At 39.7% G+C, this 22,583-nt stretch overlaps 1 protein-coding gene across 2 annotated transcripts in view; it reads right to left on the bottom strand.

Annotated features, from left to right (window-relative positions):
* fer (fer tyrosine kinase) overlaps nucleotides 1-8,682 on the bottom strand; it is a 35,797-nt gene extending 27,115 nt beyond the window's left edge. For both annotated transcript variants that reach the window (XM_021602980.3, XM_021602981.3), the window contains exons 1-5: nucleotides 8,388-8,682; nucleotides 3,231-3,539; nucleotides 2,534-2,707; nucleotides 2,241-2,340; nucleotides 1,587-1,770 (exon numbers count right to left, since the gene is read on the bottom strand). In XM_021602980.3, the coding sequence (XP_021458655.1) occupies nucleotides 1,587-1,770; nucleotides 2,241-2,340; nucleotides 2,534-2,707; nucleotides 3,231-3,440 (668 nt within the window). In that variant the 5' untranslated portion in view covers nucleotides 3,441-3,539; nucleotides 8,388-8,682. The remainder of the gene's footprint in view (nucleotides 1-1,586; nucleotides 1,771-2,240; nucleotides 2,341-2,533; nucleotides 2,708-3,230; nucleotides 3,540-8,387) is intronic.
* Nucleotides 8,683-22,583: the final 13,901 nt, after the last annotated feature.

Below are 22,583 nucleotides of genomic sequence, written 5' to 3'. Positions count from 1 at the left end.
CGCTTCATACTCGTCGCCAAACCCACTGGCTCCAGGTCATCTACAAGACCCTGCTAGGTAAAGCCCCAACCTTATCTCACCTCGCTGGTCACCTTAGCAGCACCCACCTGTAGCACGTGCTCCAGCAGGTATATCTCTCTGGTCACCCCCAAAACCAATTCTTACTTTGGCCGCCTCGCCTTCCAGTTCTCTGTTGCCAATGACTGGAACGAACTGCAAAAATCTCTGAAACTAGAAACACTTATCCCCCTCACTAGCTTTAAGCACCAGCTGTCAGAGAAGCTCACAGATTACTGCACCTGTACATAGCCCATCTATAATTTAACCCAAAACAACTACCTCTCCCCCTACTGTATTTATTTTGCTCCTTTGCACCCCCATTATTTATATCTCTACTTTGCACATTTTTCCATTGCAAATCTACCATTCCAGTGTTTATTTTTTATATATATATTTTTTTTTTACTTGCTATATTGTATTTACTTCGCCACCATGGCCTTTTTTGCCTTTACCTCCTTATCTCACCTCATTTGCTCACATTGTATATAGACTCATTTTTCTACTGTATTATTGACTGTATGTTTGTTTTACTCCATGTGTAACTCTGTGTTGTTGTACGTGTCGAACTGCTTTGCTTTATCTTGGCCAGGTCGCAATTGTAAATGAGAACTTGTTCTCAACTTGCCTACCTGGTTAAATAAAGGTGAAATAAATAAATAAATGCTTGGTATGCTTTCGCCGAAAAGCTTTTTTGAAATCTGACACGCCAGGTGGATTAACAACAAGCTAAACTGTGTTTTGCTATATTGCACTTGTGATTTCATGAAAATTAAATAATTGTAGTAATTTAATTTGAATTTGGCGCTCTGCAGTTCAGCGGATGTTGACAAAAATGATCCTGCTAATGGGATGGGTGCATCAAGAAGTTAAACAGGACATCTGAAAATGCCTCTGCCTCCTAGTAATCCCTTGACAGCTATGAAATTATGTGATTAAGCCTCATCTGGGATTGTCCCACATGAAAACAATAACTCCTAACTCGCTATACTAAACTTATTCTGGATTTACGTAATTCCGAAGAACGTTTAAATTGCCTGACATGTTAGGGTGTTACAGATATGGTAATCTGCAGTGTGCTGCTGGACGTCTAGGTTGGACATTGCAGAAAAGGAGCACTTTGCACACAGTGACATATGCACCCAAGTGTGTTAACCAACAACATTTCAGCCCATAGACCTTCATCAGTTGTTAACCTAAGAGTCGGGACCAGTGGTGTAGTGGAGGGTAAACACCTTTGTGGGAAAAATGCAAAGTATAAGGACTTTTAATTTACTCACTGCGAACAGCGTTGTTTACCTACCTTATTTTTCAATACTACATCACTGGTAACAAGACGTAACAAAGTAGCATGACTTAAAGTAACACATCATATAGAATTTAAACAAAGTAACCTAACATAAAGTAACCTAACATAAACACACTTGGAGCATACATCGCAGTACATTGACCTCCAGCATCTTTTCAAAGCCATTCGATATCATGAGTATGTTGTAATCCCTTCCCGAATCTCCACTTGACACACTCACAGTGCACTGATCATCTCCTCCTGCATCTTCTGCAGGGAGTCGAGGAGGAGGGGCAGCGTGGTGTCGTGGTAGTGCTCCTGGTGGAGCTGGGCGCTCCGCACCGCCAGCACGTACTGGTTGTGGAGGTTGTGCAACTTCATAGTGGTCTTATCGTAGCGCTCCCTCGCCTTCTCTGGCTCCTTGCCTGAAATCAAAACAAGAAGACATTATTAATTTGTTTTATTTAACCTTTAACCAGGCAAGTCAGTTAAGAACAAATCCTTATTTACAATGACGGCCTAGTGGGTTAACTGCCTTGTTTGGGGGCAGAAGGACAGATTTTTACCTTGTCAGCTCGGGGATTCGATCCAGCAACCTCTCGGTTACTGGCCCAACGCTCTAACCACTAGTCTGCCGCCCCAAAGAAATGCTGTGCTGCTGGTTTGTACGGAGGTTTAATTTGGGTGTGCCTCATCATTCGAGGGACATCATTGGGTGTGCCTCATCATTCGCCTCCCATGTCAGTCATACGATCTGCCTCCAAAGGTTTGGTGCGGTAGGTATTGATGCACTTCAGATGGTTTCTACTAAGACTTCATGCATTTCTAAGGAAAACTCCACTACGAAAACATATTCAACTTGAGTTTTTTGTCAATGTTCAGTAGAAATGTTTACCTTTCACCATTGCTTCTCTGTATTTTTCTTTGGCACTGTGGGCATCCTTTGTCAATTGTCTATAGGTGCCCTTTAACTTTTCTAGGTCACTTGTCGTCACCTAGAAGAGATAATGTCAGAAACATCACATTGTCAACAAAAGCATCTTTGACATAAAGTTCACCTCATTTATACTCAGACTACACGTGAAACACCCTGTCAACAAACGCCCCATAACCGTAAATAAGGTAATGCACAGGGAGGATAGTGTATGAAGAAACGGTAAATGTGTGTAAGGTGAGTGCATACAATACCTTGTTCATCTCGAACTCGATCTGTGTGTGGATGCTCTGGTAGCTCTTCTTGACCTGCTGCTTGTCTTTGATCATCATGGTGAGTCTGTGCAGAGGGCCCGAGTTCAGCTCCTCCGCGTGACACTTCATGATCTTACTCAGCTGTTCCGTCTGCTGGACCATGTGGGCCCAAGACTGGAGAGATGGAGGTGGAAGAAGATAGATGAGAGGGAGAAGAAGAGGGATATAGGAGATCGCAATGTCACGCCTGATTTCAGTATATAGGAAAATCAACTGGAACTTTAAGGCATGATGTATTGTGCAAATGTTTTCTTCTTCGAAGCAAAAGCATTTAACGCCTCCTGTAGAAAACTTTCTACACAACGCTGTGACTGATATCCCACTATAACCAACCCAGTTCCACACTCCCCTTCCAACATCCTGCTCAACAGCAGAAAAACAACCCACATTCATCAGTGTGGGATCCCCACTGGTAAAAACATCAGATAAAAAGGGAGATATGGTCTTAAATGAATCTACATGTTCACTGGTGTGTGGTGTCTGTAATAATATAGCATATCATTTTGGCTTCGGCGGTCAACAAACCACCATCTTATCATCTCCTATCTTGCCTTAGGTTGCTGTAGTCGGTGTTCACTGTTGGGTCTGTATTGTACCGGTCTTTACTGTGTATTGATATGTTTGAATAGGTTGATACCTTGGAGACGTTGCTGATGTAGTCCATCTGGGAGGAGTTGTCGTGCTTTTCCACCTGCTGGCTGATATTGAGGAGAAGTGATGCGTACTCCTTGTCGCTCTTCACCCGTAGCGTCATGAAGCGCTTTACCGTCTCCAGCAGCTTCAGCTCCCAGTCCTGCAGCTTCAACAGCCCGTCGTGGGAGTTCCGCAGGTCCCGTCCGAACCCCATCGTCCCTCTTCCCTTCAGTCTTCCTCAAGGCACGCTGTTTAGTCTCACACTTCGCTGGGCCGAGAGGACGGGGAAATCACCCTCAGGTCTGCATCTTTCCTGGAAGGAGGATTGAGAGGGACAGAAAACTAAGCATTGATATTTGCACATACAGAAGCTATAGTACATGGGTGAAACCTATTTTTCTACAAAGTACAGCAAACAGTTTGTGGATGGTTTTCTATGACATAGCCTAAATAAAAAGGCACTCCTTTCATTAGCCAAACCCTTTATAGACTGCAACAGCCTGTTAATGGAAGAGGCAGAGTTCCCTGAAATAATGAATAAGGAGGGGAGGACGACCAGCTTAGCTCAGGAAGTGGGTGTGAGAACAGTGAACAGCACAAAACTGAAGCGTAACAAGAGACGCAACACATAGACTAGCCCTAGCCGCATCACACCACAGCTCATCAGCTCTCAGGTAGGTAGCCTGTTAAACCACATGGAGACATTAAAACAAAGTTGATAGAGAGGCCAGAAACCATTGTTTGATATACTGTATCTACAACAACAGGATGTAGGCTAGTGAGTTCTCTAACATGAGACATAAGGGTCAACCTTTATAGATAGGGCAGCTTATACACATACAGACATGTGTATTCACTCTACCTCTGCTACTACTAGATATTTAATCTGTCTTTAAACCTCAGGGGGGGAAAGGGCATTATCTCCGAGCCTTCTGTTCTGTTCCATTGTCTCACAAGGGAGTACTAAAAAAAATAAGGTACCAAGAACATATCTTGAACTATCAGTTTTGGAAGATAAAAAGTTTGGCAAATACAATTTGTCAAAGATATACCAAGCATCCCAGAGGGTAGAAAAATGTGGTTTACTTTTTGGGAATGTGCTTGTGTGTGTCCCAGTAAGATCACACGTGCCACCCACTGTAGACTAATTGGAAAGGAACGTCTTCAAATAGTGTGCCTTAGTCTAATATTTGAAAACGTGCAATCTCCCTTATGAGAATGGAGCGGCTGAAATTCAGAGATGTAGAAACTTAACAAGAACCGCCTCATTCGTCAAGCAGACTTGTCTAACCTGTGTCATCAATGGGTCATAGCATAAATACCAGGACAAGCACAACAAGAGGCTACTAAGCAAACACAAAATGTCCTCCACATTCAGGAAACCTTTTTTAGTCTTGAATTGTAACAATTTAATGATACAGAAGATCATGTGAATTGTATTTAGGCTGTCCATGCAAAATCAAGTGGACGGAGTGGAGTTTCAGGTTTTCGGTCACGGATCCCAGTGAAATATTCAGGCTTGTTGCACATTCTTGGCATGATGATGTGAGCACTGCCTGAAATGAATTCAAAAGGCGTAATTTTACCACCCACAAGTCACAGGCTAACAAGGATGAGGTACATGACTCCACTCTACAGCGCGAGTACTGAAACTATACAGTTTATAGCTAATGTCTCTGGTTTACTTAAAAACAAGCTTTAAAATACCATTACAGAAGCTGGATCAGAAGCAAATCTTTCACAGCAGAAGACAAAAGCATAACCGAACCTCAAAATGATAACATAGGCCTTTTATCATTGAGGAAACCCCATAAACTGACATACACTAGGCTACTAAAAGTTAACTAGCTAAACAGGGACTTTGCCATTCTAGAAAAGCTTCTGTATTAGCCTAGGCCTAACAACCATGCATTTTTGTGAAACTTGATCTACTGGCTACCACTTGCCCCTTACATTACTGTGAACAGTTAACATCCCCTTTACAAGGTGGCTTTGATCACTTACCTGTAGCCACAGGCAACACCACACGTTTGACCTCAACAAAGACCATTTTCTAGAACACCTACCTTTAGTCAGATAAGATCAAGGGAGCATCTTCAGGAACACAGACTACAGTGCATGTTCAAGTCATCAGTCGCCTACCAAATGTAAAAGCCACCAGCAAGCATCCAGAGAAAAAGTATGAAAGAAAACCACAAAGTGGTTATAATGCAATTGATGTAGGCCGTGGGACACCAACAAGAGAACGCAAGGGGGGCCGCAACTCCCTATTCTCAAACATCGTAGGCTATATGACAAAAAAAAAATGATTGTTTTGTATGTTTCAATGTGAGTTTTATCAAACTATAGGCCTAACTATGACCAGACTGATTTATCCCACTAAACTAAAGCCACAAAATGTCAGTGTCTGACTGATAGGGAGACAAAAGTGGTTAAGGCAAACACCAACTAGGGATGGGGTAAGATCGATACAGTAGAGTATACTGTGACTACAAGTATCGATAAAAATGATAAAATAGATAGGTAGTTATGTTAGCTAGCACTATACAGTTGTACCTGTGCCGAAACTCCAGTATCTCATCCTATAGTCATTTTTACATGTTTTAAAATGGTGTGCCAACATCTTTGAGTACTTTTTTCTTCCTAAACTCGTTTTCTAATGGCTCTCTCTTGTTCCTCTGCAGCAGACATAGTGAGCAATATGTTTGGAACATCAAATTGAATAAAATCGCAGAATCTAAATCGCAAAAGCCAAACATAAAGAATTGAGATAAATATAGAATCGCAAAACGTATCACATCATATTGTTGGATGTCCCTGGCAATTCCCAGCACTACCACAAACTTACAAAAACAATGGAGTTGACTGCGAGAACACGTTTCAGCATTTGACATCCTGATAAACAAAGACCATTGAATAGGTCTGTGTTAGTAGACATTTAACACCTTTCAAGGCGTTTTTTCTCTCCATGCTTCCTAATGCAAGAGAGCCGCAAAGCTGCGGACTTGGAGCTTCAGTAACAGGAAGCTGTAAACTGTGGTACACCTTCACCTTTTTCCCCTGACACAAAATGGCTGTTGGTTCCTCCATCATCAGGCTGGCAACATCTCAATACTTAGCCTTTAGGGTCTATAAAGACAACATTGAAAATCAAGCTTGCATAACATACTGAGTCATCCACAATACAGAAATAGCCTCTGACTGGCCATCTAGTGAAAGTACAAGAGGGAGTTTGTTGTGTCACTTACGAGACAGATCACTTTGACCTGACAGTGTATCGTGACAACAACAAACCCTGGGTACAAAAAAGGAAATTCAACCAAAGCCAGCACATTTCATGAGCACATTTCATAAGCCCAGATGTGAAAAACTTGTCAAACAATAAGTTAATGATAAAGATGAACAGCTCTCAATTTCAAACGACTCTTTGTAGTAAAAGATATAGGCTCTTTCCGTCCGAGCTTCATCAAGAGCTAATAAAGTTTCTATTGAGAGTTTCAGGACAAAGCTAGTCCCCTGTATATAGCCTTGTTATTGTCATTTTATTGTGTTACTTTTCATTATTTGTTACTTTAGTTTATTTGTATACATATTTTCTTAACTCTTTCTTGAACTGCATTGTTGGTTAAGGGCTTGTAAGTAAGATTTTCACAGTAACACCGCTTGTATTAGGCACATATGACAACTAAAGTTTGATTTGACCTAAATGAGGGACAACGAGCAAGGTGCAATGCCCAGACTATTTTCATGATTTACTGTAGCTGTTCCAGGCTGCATTAAATGGGTGTCAAATGGGCCACAATGTTGTTGTTGTTTTTTTTTGTCACATTTGGGTTATTTTCCTCCCTAATGTGTGCAACAAATGACAAGTCAAACAGTGTGGTTGTACACTTGCACACAGGAGTATGACAGTGAAATGTCTTCATGTGATGTTGTTACAATCCTCTCTCACCAGCAATAACACAATTAGAGTGGGTGGTGGTGGGCTGCTGAAGGAGATCATCAGTGGGAGTTAGCTAAGCTCAACAAGGATTTGCTGTGTGCTACAGAACAGAGTCTGTAGGGAGGGTACTGCTACTTGAATACCCCATCTGAGCGAGCAGTCTAGTAAAGGAATGTCCTCATTCTTCTCACTGGTGTGGCATGAAAAGGTCATGGAACTCAAGGCTGACAGACAAACAGTGTCCCTGACATGAAACAACTGATGATGATATATTGTTTTCTGGATTTGCATTTCTAACCTGTGTTTATTAATGTAGGTGTATGCAAACACTGTTGCTAGCTAATATATTTCATTTGGCCAACGAGTAGCCTATCTATGATGGGAGAGAATATTGGACACAGCTGGTTGAGTGTGACAAAAGGTTTTGTCAAGTCCTATTGGACCAGTTGGCTGTGATAAGGTTTGCTGTAACTGCATCCGTTCCCTCCGCCCATTTTGTAGCAATTCATAATACAGTACTTCACAGCAGCATTGAACTTTTACCCAATAATACTGGTTATACTGCAAACAAGTTGTCATATGTCAAAACCAGTTCTGCTAAAACAATAACAATCATGATTAACTATTTGAAAGCTGACATAATTTGAACCGTTTCACCTAAAATGGCTATTTGACGTTACATGTTTCCCATCCCGAGGAAAGTTTTTGTTAACAATTATGCAGCAAAGCAAAGGCATTCGCTAGCTAGCAAGCTAGAACAACACAACAGCCAAATCTCCTTACAGTGTGGCGGTGCCTCTTCTTACCAAGTACAGTCCAGTAGTTAATTAGCAAGAGTAGGCTAACTAGCTAAATCTAAACATAATCTGATTCACATTGGCTAACTAGCAAACTATTTTAGCGGTAGCGTGCTAGGTAACGTTACCCACAGTGACTATTTCACGGGCGATAAACAGCTATGTATTATAAAAGATCGCTATAATAATATCATGGCTAATTAAGTTATCCGTATTTTGATTAGCTTGCTAGCTAGCCCGCTAGGTAAACTTAGCTATTCCTGCTATTAATGTCGGGTGCCTGGCTGGACGTTTTTTTTTTCTGTAGGAAAAAAAACTCCTAAACCATTTCTCGAGTGTTCGTTCTCTAGCAAATATCACATCTACATGTCGATTCCGTTCAAATAGACAGTTGATACAATCAATGGCAGATTGCACTCACTTTATACTGATAGTTTCTTTTCTCTTCTACTATTTCTCAGTGTTTCCTGATTCCTTGGAATTCTTCTTTTCTTTTGCTCCGCTGCCCGAGTTGGGATTCGGGAGGGGTTTCCGCTTCGAGCTCTGTACTGGTACCATAGGATTATGACGTGTGTGTAAAATATTGTGTTTTAGAAAGAAAGATAAAATTTTAAATTACACAGCTCTGATCCTGATATACAGTGCCTTCAGAAAGTATTCATACCCCTTGACTTATTCCACATTTTGCTGTGTTACAGCCTGAATTCAAAATGGATGAAATGTATGTTTTTCTCTCACCCATCTATACATAATACCCCATATTGACCAAGTGAAAACGTGTTTTTAGAAATGTTAGCAAATTTATTGAAAGTGAAATACAGAAATATCTCATTTACGTAAGTATTCACACCCCTGAGTGAATACACGTTAGAATCACTGTTGGCAGCAATTACAGCTGTGAGTGTTTCTGGGTAAGTCTCTAAGAGTTTTGCACACCTGAATTGTACAATATTTGGATGAACCAGGTTTTCCTCTGTGATTTTGCCTGTGCTATTCTGTTTGTTTTTATCCTAAAAACTCCCTTTTCCTTGCTGATGGCAAGCATACCCATAACATGATGTAGCCACCACCATGCTTGAAAATATGAAGAGTGGTACTCAGTGATGTGTTGTGTTTGCCCCAAAACATAACACTTTGTATTCAGGACATAAAGTTAATTTCTTTGCCACATGTTTTGCAGTTTCACTTTAGTGCCTTATGGCAAACAGGATGCATGTTTTGGAATGGTTAAAAACAATTCTGTACAGACTTCCTTCTTTTTACTCTGTCAATTAGGTTAATATTGTGGAGTAACTACAATGTTGTTGATCCATGCTCAGTTTTCTCCCATTACAGCCATTAAACTCTGTAACTGTTTTAAAGTCACCCTGGACCTCATGGTGAAATCCCTGGGCAGTTTCCTTCCTCTCCAGCAACTGAGTTACAGTAGGAAGGACGCCTGTATCTTTGTAGTGACTGGGTGTATTGGTAAACCATCCAAAGTGTAATTAATAACTTCACCATGCTCAAAGGGATATTTAATGTCTTTATTTATTTAATTTATTTGTTATTTTACCAGGTAAGTTGACTGAGAACACGTTCTCATTTGCAGCAACGATTTGCAGCAACGAACAATTGTAAACTGTTGTCTGTTTTTTTTTTAATTAAAACCTTCTTATGGATCAAATCCCGTTAGCGGGATCGATTAGGCAACAGCCGGTGAAATGGCAGAGCGCCAAATTCAAATTAAATTATTAGAAATATTTAACTTTCATAATATCAAAAGTGCAATACACCAAAATAAAGCTTAACTTCTTGTTAATCCAGCCACCGTGTCAGATTTCAAAAAGGCTTTAAGGCGAAAGCAAACCATGCTATTATCTGAGGACAGCACCCCATCAAACAAACACATGACAATCATATTTCAACCCGCCAGGCGCAACACAAAACTTAGAAATAACGATATAATTCATGCCTTACCTTTGAAGATCTTCTTCTGTTGGCACTCCAATATGTCCCATAAACATCACAAATAGTCATTTTGTTCGATTAATTCCATCGTTATATCCCCAAAATGTCCATTTATTTGGTGCGTTTGATTCAGAAAAACACTGGTTCCAACTCGCCCAACATGACTACTAAGTATCTAATAAGTTACCTGTAATCTTGGTCCAAACATTTCAAACAACTTTCCTAATCCAACTTTAGGTATTTTAAAACATAAATAATCAATACAATTTAAGACGGGATAAACTGTGTTCAATAGTGGATAAAATGAAAGTGGAGCGAGCTCCAGGTCACGTGCACCAAACAAAACAGTCCACTTGGCTGTACACCCAGAAAGGAAAGGGCTACTTCTTCATTACTCAAAGAAAAACATCAACCAATTTCTAAAGACTGTTGACATCTAGTGGATGCCATAGGAACTGCAAGCATATTTCTATTAAAACGGGCTTGCCATAGAAAACTAATGGAAAACAGATTGACCCCAAAAAAAGTTTTATTTGGATGGATTGTGCCTGGGGTTTTGCCTGCCAAATCAGTTCTGTTATACTCACAGACATTATTCAAACAGTTTAAGAAATTCAGTGTGTTTTCTATCCAAATCTACTAATAATATGCATATCCTAGCTTCTGGGCCTGAGTAGCAGGCAGTTTACTTTGGGAACACTTTTCATCCGGATGTGAAAATACTGACTCCTATCCCAGAGAGGTTTTAATTAACTAATCTACCAGTAAGTGTCCTTCTTTGCAAGGTATTGGAAAACGTCCCTGGTCTTTGTGCTTGAATCTGTGTTTGAAATTCACTGCTCGACTTAGATACCTTACAGATAATAATTGTATGTGTGGGATACAGAGATGACGTAGTCATTCAAAAATCATGTTAAACATTATTATTGCACACAGTGGTCAATCATCTCCACTGATTGAAGTGTGTTTAACAAGTGAAGTCAATAAGGTTGTGTCCATGCAACTTATTATGTGACTTGTTAAGCAAATATTTACTCCTGAACTTATTTAGGCTTGCCATAACAAAGGGGTTGAAAACTTATCGACTCAAGACATTTCAGGTTTTCCTTTTTAATTCATCTGTAAACAATTCTAAAAACATAATTCCACTTTGACATTGTGGGGTATTACAGTGCCTTGCGAAAGTATTCGGCCCCCTTGAACTTTGCGACCTTTTGCCACATTTCAGGCTTCAAACATAAAGATATAAAACTGTATTTTTTTGTGAAGAATCAACAACAAGTGGGACACAATCGTGAAGTGGAACGACATTTATTGGATATTTCAAACTTTTTTAACAAATCAAAAACTGAAAAATTGGGCGTGCAAAATTATTCAGCCCCCTTAAGTTAATACTTTGTAGCGCCACCTTCTGCTGCGATTACAGCTGTAAGTCGCTTGGGGTATGTCTCTACCAGTTTTGCACATCCTTGGGATGTTTAAAGCTTGGGAAATCTTTTTGTATCCAAATCCGGCTTTAAACTTCTTCACAACAGTGTCTCGGACCTGCCTGGTGTGTTCCTTGTTCTTCATGATGCTCTCTGCGCTTTTAACGGACCTCTGAGACTATCACAGTGCAGGTGCATTTATACGGAGACTTGATTACACACAGGTGGATTGTATTTATCATCATTAGTCATTTAGGTCAACATTGGATCATTCAGAGATCCTCACTGAACTTCTGGAGAGAGTTTGCTGCACTGAAAGTAAAGGGGCTGAATAATTTTGCACGCCCAATTTTTCAGTTTTTGATTTGTTAAAAAAGTTTGAAATATCCAATAAATGTCGTTCCACTTCATGATTGTGTCCCACTTGTTGTTGATTCTTCACAAAAAAATACAGTTTTATATCTTTATGTTTGAAGCCTGAAATGTGGCAAAAGGTCGCAAAGTTCAAGGGGGCCGAATACTTTCGCAAGGCACTGTATGTGTAGGCCAGTGATACAACATCTCAATTTAATCCATTATAAATTCCGGCTGTAACACAACACAATGTGGAATAAGTCGAGGGGTGTGAATACTTTCTGCAAGCCCCAATGTTCATCAAATCTTACTACTTGCAAGGTGTATGACAATATTCTAAGGAGGCATTTGTAAAGTAGGCAGGCGCACTGTAAGGATTTCCTATTAATTATAATTGACAAGGAACAAACTGATAACTCTCTTGGCCTTTTGCTTGGTGTGAGAGTGTTATCAGCTACATGTTTCTTATCAATTATAATATTATATTATATTTTTACACTATCAGTTGAAAGAGACTACAATAGTAATGTTGCCTACTACATACTCCATAAGTTCCCAGGGGTGGGACTGGGACCATGTACACTACATGACCAAAAATATGTGGACACCTGCTCTTCGAACATCTCATTCCAAAAATCACGGGCATTAATATGGGGTTGGTTCCTCCCTTTGCTGCTATAACAGCCTCCACTCTTCTGGGAAGGCTTTCCACTAGATGTTGAAACATTGCTGCGGGGACTTGCTTCCATTCAGCCACAAGAAAATGAGTGAGGTCGGGCACTGATGTTGGGCGATTAGGCCTGGCTCACAGTCGGCGTTCCAATTCATCCCAAAGGTATTAGATGAGGTTGAGGTCAGGGCTCTGTGCAGGCCAGTCAAGTTCTTTCACACCAATCTCAACAAATCATTTCTGTATGTACTTCACTTTGTGCATGGGGGCATTGTCATGCTGAAACATGAAAGGGCCTACCCCAAACTGTTGCCACAAAGTTGGAAGCACAGAATCGTCTAGAATGTTATTGTATGCTGTAGCGTTAAGACTGCCCTTCACTGGAATTAAGGGGCCAAGACCGAACCATGAAAAACAGCCCCAGACCATTATTCCTCCTCCACAAAACTTTACAGTTGGCACTATGCATTCGGGCAGGAAGCATTCTCCTGGCATCCGACAAACCCAGATTCTTCCATTGGATTGCCAGATGGTGAAGAGTGATACATCACTCCAGAGAACACGTTTCCATTGCTCCAGAGTTTAATGCGGCGAGCTTTACACCACTCTAGCTGACTCTTGGCATTGTGCATGGTGACCTTAGGCTTGTGTGTGGCTGATCAGCCATGCAAACTCGTTTCATGAAGCTCCCGAGGGACAGTTATTTTGCTGACATTGCTTCCAGAGGCAGTTTGGAACTCGGTAGTGAGTGTTGCAACAGAGGACAGATGATTTTTATGAGCTACGTGCTTCAGCACTCGGCGGTCCTGTTCTGTGAGTTTGTGTGGCCTACCACTTCGCGGGTGAGCAGTTGTTGCTCCCAGATGTTTCCCCTTCACAATAACAGCACTTACAGTTGACTGAGATCTTCAACTGTAAGTGATGTTATTGTGAAGGCTGGGCAGTTGTTGCTCCCAGATGTTTCCCCTTCACAATAACAGCACTTACAGTTGACTGAGATCTTCAACTGTAAGTGCTGTTATTGTGAAGGGGAAACATCTGGGAGCAACAACTGCTCAGCCGCGAAGTGGTAGGCCACACAAACTCACAGAACAGGACCGCCGAGTGCTGAAGCACGTAGCTCGTAAAAACCCTCTGTCCTCTGTTGCAACACTCACTACCGAGTTCCAAACTGCTCTAGCAGGGCAGAAATTTGACCAACTCACTTGTTGGAAAGGCAGCATCCTATAACGGTGCCACATTGAAAGTCACTGAGATCTTCAGTAAGGCCATCCTACTGTCAATGTTTTCCAATAGAGATGGCATGGCTGTGTGCTCGATTTTATACACCTGTCAGCTACAGGTGTGGCTGAAATAGCAAACTCCAATAAGTTGAATTGGTGTCCACATACTTTTGTAGATACTGTATGGTGTAAATATTAACTGGTTATAGCTCTAATCTCAACTTTGAACAATCATTTCTTATGTTGAGCAGATCATCCACAAAATGATTTAACAACTCATATTATACATTTAAAGCCCCCATGCAGTCTTTCTAATTGTATGTTTAATAAATCACTGTCAGACTGATTTGTAATAGATTGTCATAACCCCAATTCAAAAATTAAACATTGACCTTTGATTAAATGACTTGTTTTACATGGTGGGGTCCTGGTACATTTTTAAAATCAAAATCGGGTCACGGTCTCCAAAAAGTTTGAGAACCCCTGCTCTAAAGCCTACCCCACTTAATAGTATGAGGATAAAAAGATGACTGGTCATTAACTAGTCTCGAAAACCTAGGCAACACATGCCGCATTCAATACAACTGGGCACTCCGAACTCGGAAAACTCTGACTTCTGACTTTAGTGTGTTCAAGACAACTGCAAACTCTGTAGAAAAAAATTGCACTGACTGGGAAAAATTGTTTTGAACGGTCATCCAACTTTGAAATCCATCGCGGGAACTCTGGCCTCTTTCTAGAGTTCTGACTTTCCGGCCATGAAGACCCCTGACATCATGATTTGACCTCTTTTTTTTTTTTAGTTCCCAGTTGTTTTGAACACGACAACAGTGACACGAAGAACAACTTCATTGCCTACGTCACTACTTTATCTGCTTGAATAAAATACTAAATAGTAGCTAGCAAGATGGAGATCACGGAGGTTGTTTTTAATCAGTGCAAGTGTCTATTCTGCATTAACTACCTTAAACTAAAATGACTGCAAAGGTTTTGCCTGCAAACCTTGGTTTTGAATTGCGACGTTCTGTCATGTCTACCTCCTGATTTGTTGGTAGAGTCCTCAGATTTGTTTTCCCCTTATCGACGTGACATAGTTCCTCTATGCCAACAGAGTAGAGCCCTGCACTATATACTATGGAACGCCGTTTGGGTCTTTGCTGTCAAGAAGATACACGTCAAATAACACTATTTTATGCGTCAAATAAGTTTATTGACCAATCAGGACCTGAATATGACTTCAAGTCACATAATAATTGAACACGTTCATATTTTTTTTTTTACATAGTTATTACACGTTGATTACACTCTCACTCGTATTTCATATGTATGGATACACAAGCATGAATTTTAAGCCTTTTGAATTTTAAGCCGTTTTTAGTATAAGGCCTACTCAGACCCAATTGCTTCTGAGAAATGAAAGGCCCAAAACCCGAAATCAGAAATAACTTCCTCCATTAGTAAATCCATTAGCTCATCCTCTCTTGTTTGTTATGGCTCTGCTCATGGTGCTCTGAGTCCGTCAATAAAGCAACTGCTCCGCTTGTGCTGCCTCTGCTCAATTAAGAGACACGAGAGAGCTGTTAGCTACTTTTTGTCACTCTAAACTAAGACAAAACCATTCAGGGACCATTATTATTTTCTGTGAAACAATAACCCCTGTCTTATATTTGACATGGTTGAAGCACTTCTAACACTATGTTATGACCTTAGTCAGATACTGCTGTACTGCGCAGCAGAGCATGCGCAAATGGCTCAGCTTCAATGTGTTAGTGATCAATTGAGTTATATCTGAGCCCTGCCCGTACTCTAGTTATTGATGAAAATAGAGGCCCTATCCCGTCCTAACCTGATGCATAATGTCGGTGCTATCAAGTCGGGCCCGTCGGGCTCAGGTCAGGTAGCAGAGCTCAACAAAAGAGTCCATCATCGAACCAGACCCTAGTCACTGTGTTGCCTAGGGTCCGGTTTTCAAGACTAGTCATTGCTCAGAATAATCAGGTCAGATTGTAATGTCATGGTGTTGGCCAACAACTACATCCCAACTGAACAGGCTGAAATTCACTTACACTAAAAGGGTATTATCATCATTTTCACAATTTCAGAGTGTTATTTCGACCTCATAGTGTGGAAATATAATTAAAGAAAACTTGAAATCACGTTTGTGACTGCACTGCGCCTTTAAAGCACTGCACATTGATTAACACATATTCCTGCATGAAGGTAATAGCACCCTCTAGTGGCTTACAATATCATGTATCATTTCCTAGTTCAGTCAAGCAAAACCTGTGCCTAGTCTTTGTTTTACTACTTTTTTCCAATAAATACTAATTCAGAGTTTGTGACTATTACCCATGCAAAATAATTTGGCATTGATCATTTTCATGTTTTCTGGCAAGGTGATCATCAGAGCCTTTGACACTGACAAAGTCCCTGAGGTGTGAAGTTTTGTAAACCTTACTCTTTTTGGAAACATTACTTTTTTAAAATGTTAAATCACTTGATGCCTGTTGAAACTCTATTTGCTCTTAGTATTAAGATATAGGTCAAATAATATGTAAAATGCTTGAAAGTATTTGAGATGGCTTGACTGACATTGGAGTTTGCACTTTTCGGACGTGGTTCCATTATACATGGCACAGCTAAATCAAGTGCAGCTCAAATTATTGCTATTGATACCATGGCACTGTTGAATAGTTGTTTCTGATTGGATTGAAGGGCATTCAAAATCGTGCATTATTTTCCTATAATGCATGCTATAAACTGGGTGGTTCGAGCACTGAATGCTGATTGGCTGACAGCCGTGGTATATTAGACAAATATACCACGGGTATGAGAAAACATTTATTTTTACTGCTCTAATTATAGTGGTAACCAGTTTATAATAGTAATAAGGCACCTCAGAGGTTTGTGGTATATAGCCAATATACCACGGCTAAGGTCTGTATCCAGGCACTCTGCGTTGCGTCGTGTGGTATATTGGCCATATACCACACCCCCTCAGGCCTTATTGCTTAATTATGGCTTAGATCCCGCTAACGGGATCGATATGACAACAGCCAGTGAAAGTGCAGGGCGCCAAATTCAAAACAACACAAATCTCAAAATTAAAATTCCTCAAACATTGAAGTATTTTACACCATTTTAAAGATAAACTTGTTGTTAATCCCACCACAGTGTCCGATTTCAAAAAGGCTTTACGACGAAAGCATACCAAACGATTATGTTAGGTCTGCACCTAGTCACAGAAAAACACAGCCATTTTTCCAGCCAAAGAGAGGAGTCACAAAAAGCAGAAAGAGATACAATTAATCACTAATCTTTGATGATCTTCATCAGATGACACTTATAGGACTTCATGTTACACAATACATGTACGTTTTGTTCGATAAAGTTCATATTTATATCCAAAGATCTGAGTTTACGTTGGCGCGTTATGTTCAGTAGTTCCAAAACATCTGGTGATTTTGCAGAGCCACATCAATTTACAGAAATACTCATCATAAATGTTGATGAAAATACAAGTGTTATGGATGGAACTTTAGATAAACTTCTCCTTAATGCAACAGCTGTGTCAGATTTCAAAAAAGCTTTACAGAAAAAGCACACCATGCAATAATCTGAGTACAGCGCTCAGACAACAAAACAAGCCATACAGATATCCGCCATGTTGTGGAGTGAACAGAAGTCAGAAATAGCATTATAAATATTCACTTACCGTTGATGATCTTCATCAGAATGCACTCCCAGTTCCACAATAAATGTTTGATTTGTTCGATAAAGTCCATAATTTATGTCCAAATACCTTCTTTTTGTTTGTGTGTTTAGTACACAATCCAAACTCACGACGCACGGGCAAGTCCAGGCGAAAGTTCAGACAAAAAGTCATAAACATGTCAAACGAAGTATAGAATCAATCTTTAGGATGTTTTTATCATAAATCTTCAATATTGTTTCAACCGGAGAATTCCTTTCTGTAGAAATGCAAGAAATGCAAACTAACTCTCACGTGAGCGCGTGTGATAAGCTCATGCCACTCTGGCAGACCTCTGACTCATTCAGCGCCCATTCCCCCCTCCTTCACAGTAGAAGCATCAAACAAGGTTCTAAAGACTGTTGACATCTAGTGGAAGCCTTAGGAAGTGCAATATGACCCCATAGACACTGTATATTCGATAGGCAATGGGTTGAAAAACTACAAACCTCAGAATTCTCACTTCCTGGTTGGATTTTTTCTCAGGTTTTTGCCTGCCATATGAGTTCTGTTATACTCACAGACATCATTCAAACAGTTTTAGAAACGTCAGAGTGTTTTCTATCCAAATCTACTGATAACATGCAGTAGATGGCAGTTTACTCTGGGCACCTTATTCATCCAAGCTACTATTAGGGCATGAGCATTTCACTGTACCCTGCAAGCAATTACATCTGCAACCCTGTGCATATGACTAATAAACAAATCTAATATTTTATAATTCACAGGGTTGGGTAGGTTACATTCTAAATGTAATCTGTTACAGTTACTAGTTACTTGTCCAAAATTGTAATCAGTAACGTAACTTTTTGTCACGCCCGGACCTTAGAGAGCCTTTTTTTATTCTCTATTTGGTTATGTCAGGGTGTGACTTGGGTCGGCAAATCTATGTTTCTATTTCTTTGTTGGCCTAGTATGGTTCCCAATCAGAGGCAGCTGTTTATCGTTGTCTCTGATTGGGGATCATACTTAGGCAGACCTTATTCCCACCTTAGATTGTGGGATCTTGTTTTTGTGTAGCTGCCTGTGAGCAGCCAAGAACGTCACTTTTCGTTTGTGCTTGTTTGTTTGTGTTTGGTGAGTTTTGATTTATTAAAATATGTGGAACTCTATGCACGCTGCGCCTTGGTCTACTCACTCCAACAACGAACCTGACACTTTTGGATTACCTAAACTCAGTAACGTAATCTGATTAAAGTTACTTTTAGATGACTTTCCCCTTAAGAGGCATTAGAAGAAGACAAAAATGTATGTTACCAATTGAACGACATCTATTGCAGGATAAATCAATGTTCAAGTTTACATAGCTGGCCATATATGGGATGTTAAATTTTACTTTATGGGTTGGTTGTGTATGCTTCTTCTTCTAACCCATCACTTTCTACTACATATAATAATATGATTCAATTATATCTTTACATTAATATATATATAATTTATAAGTCCAAAAATGGATGTAACAACTACAGATTGCCCCTTTAAGACTATCAAAAGTGTGCGAGTTTGAGCACGTATCCATTAGGCCTCTGGATAATTATTTTTATCAGCATGAATTAGATTGAGCAATAAAAGCCACACTTTTATTCCATAGGCCGGGATCCACACTATGCAGCTGTTGCAAGAGTGCCTTTTTCACTAGCTATCCACTGGTTTCAAATGTTTTTTGATAGGCAGCTTAAACTTCCTGAATTCAACCATTAATTGTTTATGGTTCATTGAACACGCATGGGAAACCGTTTTTAAACCCTTTACAATGAAGATCTGTGAAGTTAATTGGATTTTTACAAATGACCTTTGAAAGACAGGGTCCTGAAAAAGGAACTATTCTTTTTTTGCTGAGTTTATTACAATGCTGTAACTGTAATCAATTATGTTCCAAGCAAAACATATTGTAATCAGATTACAGATACTGAAAACTAGATGATTACTTCTTGGAATACTTTTAAATTCAGAAATTATGTTTGTGGAAAAAATACATTATGAAACATTACGGATTTCTCAACAACATTCAATTCAGCAAAAAAAAAAGGCAAAGTTGAAGTTTGTTCCACCTGAACTAGTCTGACCACAAATCAGAGACCACTATCATGACACACCAAATGCATTTGATGGATCCTTTTTGTCTTCTTCGAATGCTGCTTTAAGGGGAAAGTAATCAGATTACATAACTGGGTTTGGGTAATCCAAAAGTTACAATTTTGGACAGGTAACAAGTAACTGTAACGGATTACATTAGAAAGAGTTACCTACCCAACCCTGACTAGTCTGCTTTTTCAGGCTGCAATAAATTATGCATCCTCCAGATGAGGCTGTTTAATATCATTTTTTTTAATCACCTTGGCACATTTTTCAGATGTAAGTGGTATATTAAAAACATTCTAAGTACCAAACTCTAAACTGATAACACTTGTAATGCCCCCTATTTTTTGTTCAGAACTTTGTGTATTCATTGAGGTTTCACAAAGAGAACATTTTGTTTCGTTACCAGAAATGGTAGGCTCATGATTTAGTCATTTTAACTACTCTTTAATCCAATAGAAAAAAATACAAGACACACATTTCAAAACTCTTCTTTTTGAAGTGCTGAATAGAAAGATGGTAATAATAATAGATGGTAAGTATAAGTTTCCATACAGTCTTTGACTACATCTTCCCTATATCTCATAAAGAGACAGGCGATACTGTATCAGTTGACAAGTCATGCAGGAAAGGTGATCTTGTACAATGTTGCATGAGGCCTCCCACTCTTTCTATTCTGGTTAGAGCCACTTTGCGCTGTTCTGTGAAGGGAGTAGTACACAGCATTGTACGAGAACTTCAGTTTCTTGGCAATTTCTCACATGGAATAACCTTCATTTTTCAGAACAAGAATATACTGCCGAGTTTCAGAAGAAAGGTCTTTCTTTCTGGCCATTTTGCGCCTGTAATTGAACCCACAAACGCTGATGCTCCAGATACTCAACTAGTCTAAAAAAGGCCAGTTTTATTGCTTCTTTAATCAGAACAACAGTTTTCAGCTGTTCTAACATAATTGCAAAAGGGTTTTCTAATGATCAATTAGCCTCTTAAAATGATAAACTTGGATTAGCTAACACAACAATGGGCCGCTGTACGCCTATGTAGATATTCCATTAAAAAAAATAATCAGCCGTTTCCAGCTACAATAGTTATTTACAACATTAACAATGTCTACACTGTATTTCTGATTCATATTATGTTATTTTAATGGACAGAAAATGTGCTTTTCTTTCAAAAACAAGGAAATTTCTAAGTGACCCCAAACATTTGAACGGTAGTGTGTATATATATATATATGTGTGTGTGTGTGTGTATGTATATATATATATATACAGTGCCTTGCGAAAGTATTCGGCCCCCTTGAACTTTACGACCTTTTGCCACATTTCAGGCTTCAAACATAAAGATATAAAACTGTATTTTTTTGTGAAGAATCAACAACAAGTGGGACACAATCATGAAGTGGAACGACATTTATTGGATATTTCTAACTTTTTTAACAAATCAAAAACTGAAAAATTGGGCGTGCAAAATTATTCAGCCCCCTTAAGTTAATACTTTGTAGCGCCACCTTTTGCTGCGATTACAGCTGTAAGTCGCTTGGGGTATGTCTCTATCAGTTTTGCACATCGAGAGACTGAAATTTTTTCCCATTCCTCCTTGCAAAACAGCTAGAGCTCAGTGAGGTTGGATGGAGAGCATTTGTGAACAGCAGTTTTCAGTTCTTTCCACAGATTCTCGATTGGATTCAGGTCTGGACTTTGACTTGGCCATTCTAACACCTGGATATGTTTATTTTTGAACCATTCCATTGTAGATTTTGCTTTATGTTTTGGATAATTGTCTTGTTGGAAGACAAATCTCCGTCCCAGTCTCAGGTCTTTTGCAGACTCCATCAGGTTTTCTTCCAGAATGGTCCTGTATTTGGCTCCATCCATCTTCCCATCAATTTTAACCATCTTCCCTGTCCCTGCTGAAGAAAAGCAGGCCCAAACCATGATGCTGCCACCACCATGTTTGACAGTGGGGATGGTGTGTTCAGCTGTGTTGCTTTTACGCCAAACATAACGTTTTGCATTGTTGCCAAAAAGTTCAATTTTGGTTTCATCTGACCAGAGCACCTTCTTCCACATGTTTGGTGTGTCTCCCAGGTGGCTTGTGGCAAACTTTAAACAACACTTTTTATGGATATCTTTAAGAAATGGCTTTCTTCCATAAAGGCCAGATTTGTGCAATATACGACTGATTGTTGTCCTATGGACAGAGTCTCCCACCTCAGCTGTAGATCTCTGCAGTCCATCCAGAGTGATCATGGGCCTCTTGGCTGCATCTCTGATCAGTCTTCTCCTTGTATGAGCTGAAAGTTTAGAGGGACGGCCAGGTCTTGGTAGATTTGCAGTGGTCTGATACTCCTTCCATTTCAATATTATCGCTTGCACAGTGCTCCTTGGGATGTTTAAAGCTTGGGAAATCTTTTTGTATCCAAATCCGGCTTTAAACTTCTTCACAACAGTATCTCGGACCTGCCTGGTGTGTTCCTTGTTCTTCATGATGCTCTCTGCGCTTTTAACGGACCTCTGAGACTATCACAGTGCAGGTGCATTTATACGGAGACTTGATTACACACAGGTGGATTGTATTTATCATCATTAGTCATTTAGGTCAACATTGGATCATTCAGAGATCCTCACTGAACTTCTGGAGAGAGTTTGCTGCACTGAAAGTAAAGGGGCTGAATAATTTTGCACGGCCAATTTTTCAGTTTTTGATTTGTTAAAAAAGTTTGAAATATGAATTCCACTTCATAATCATCATAAAATAATGAATTCCACTTCATGATTGTGTCCCACTTGTTGTTGATTCTTCACAAAAAAATACAGTTTTATATCTTTATGTTTGAAGCCTGAAATGTGGCAAAAGGTCGTAAAGTTCAAGGGGGCCGAATACTTTCGCAAGGCACTGTATATATATATATATATATATATATATATATATATACACAAGAAACAAAAGTGTGTTTTATCTCAAATGTAATTGTTGACAGCCAGTAGACACCATGTTTATACTTGACAAGGTGGCACATTTAAGTTGGTTATGTTGTGCAATGGAAGTTGTTTTCTGTTGGTGGTGAGCAAACATGTCCAACAAAAATATACAATATGACACCGATTGGTGTCACCGCCTTAGTCAGTATGTGTTACACCTGTGCTGGTTGCCATCTTGT

The sequence above is a fragment of the Oncorhynchus mykiss genome, chromosome 5, assembly GCF_057628025.1.
Source record: "Oncorhynchus mykiss isolate SJ-2025 chromosome 5, ASM5762802v1, whole genome shotgun sequence".
NCBI lineage: Eukaryota > Metazoa > Chordata > Actinopteri > Salmoniformes > Salmonidae > Oncorhynchus > Oncorhynchus mykiss.
This window is presented reverse-complemented; position numbering and strand designations above follow the sequence as displayed.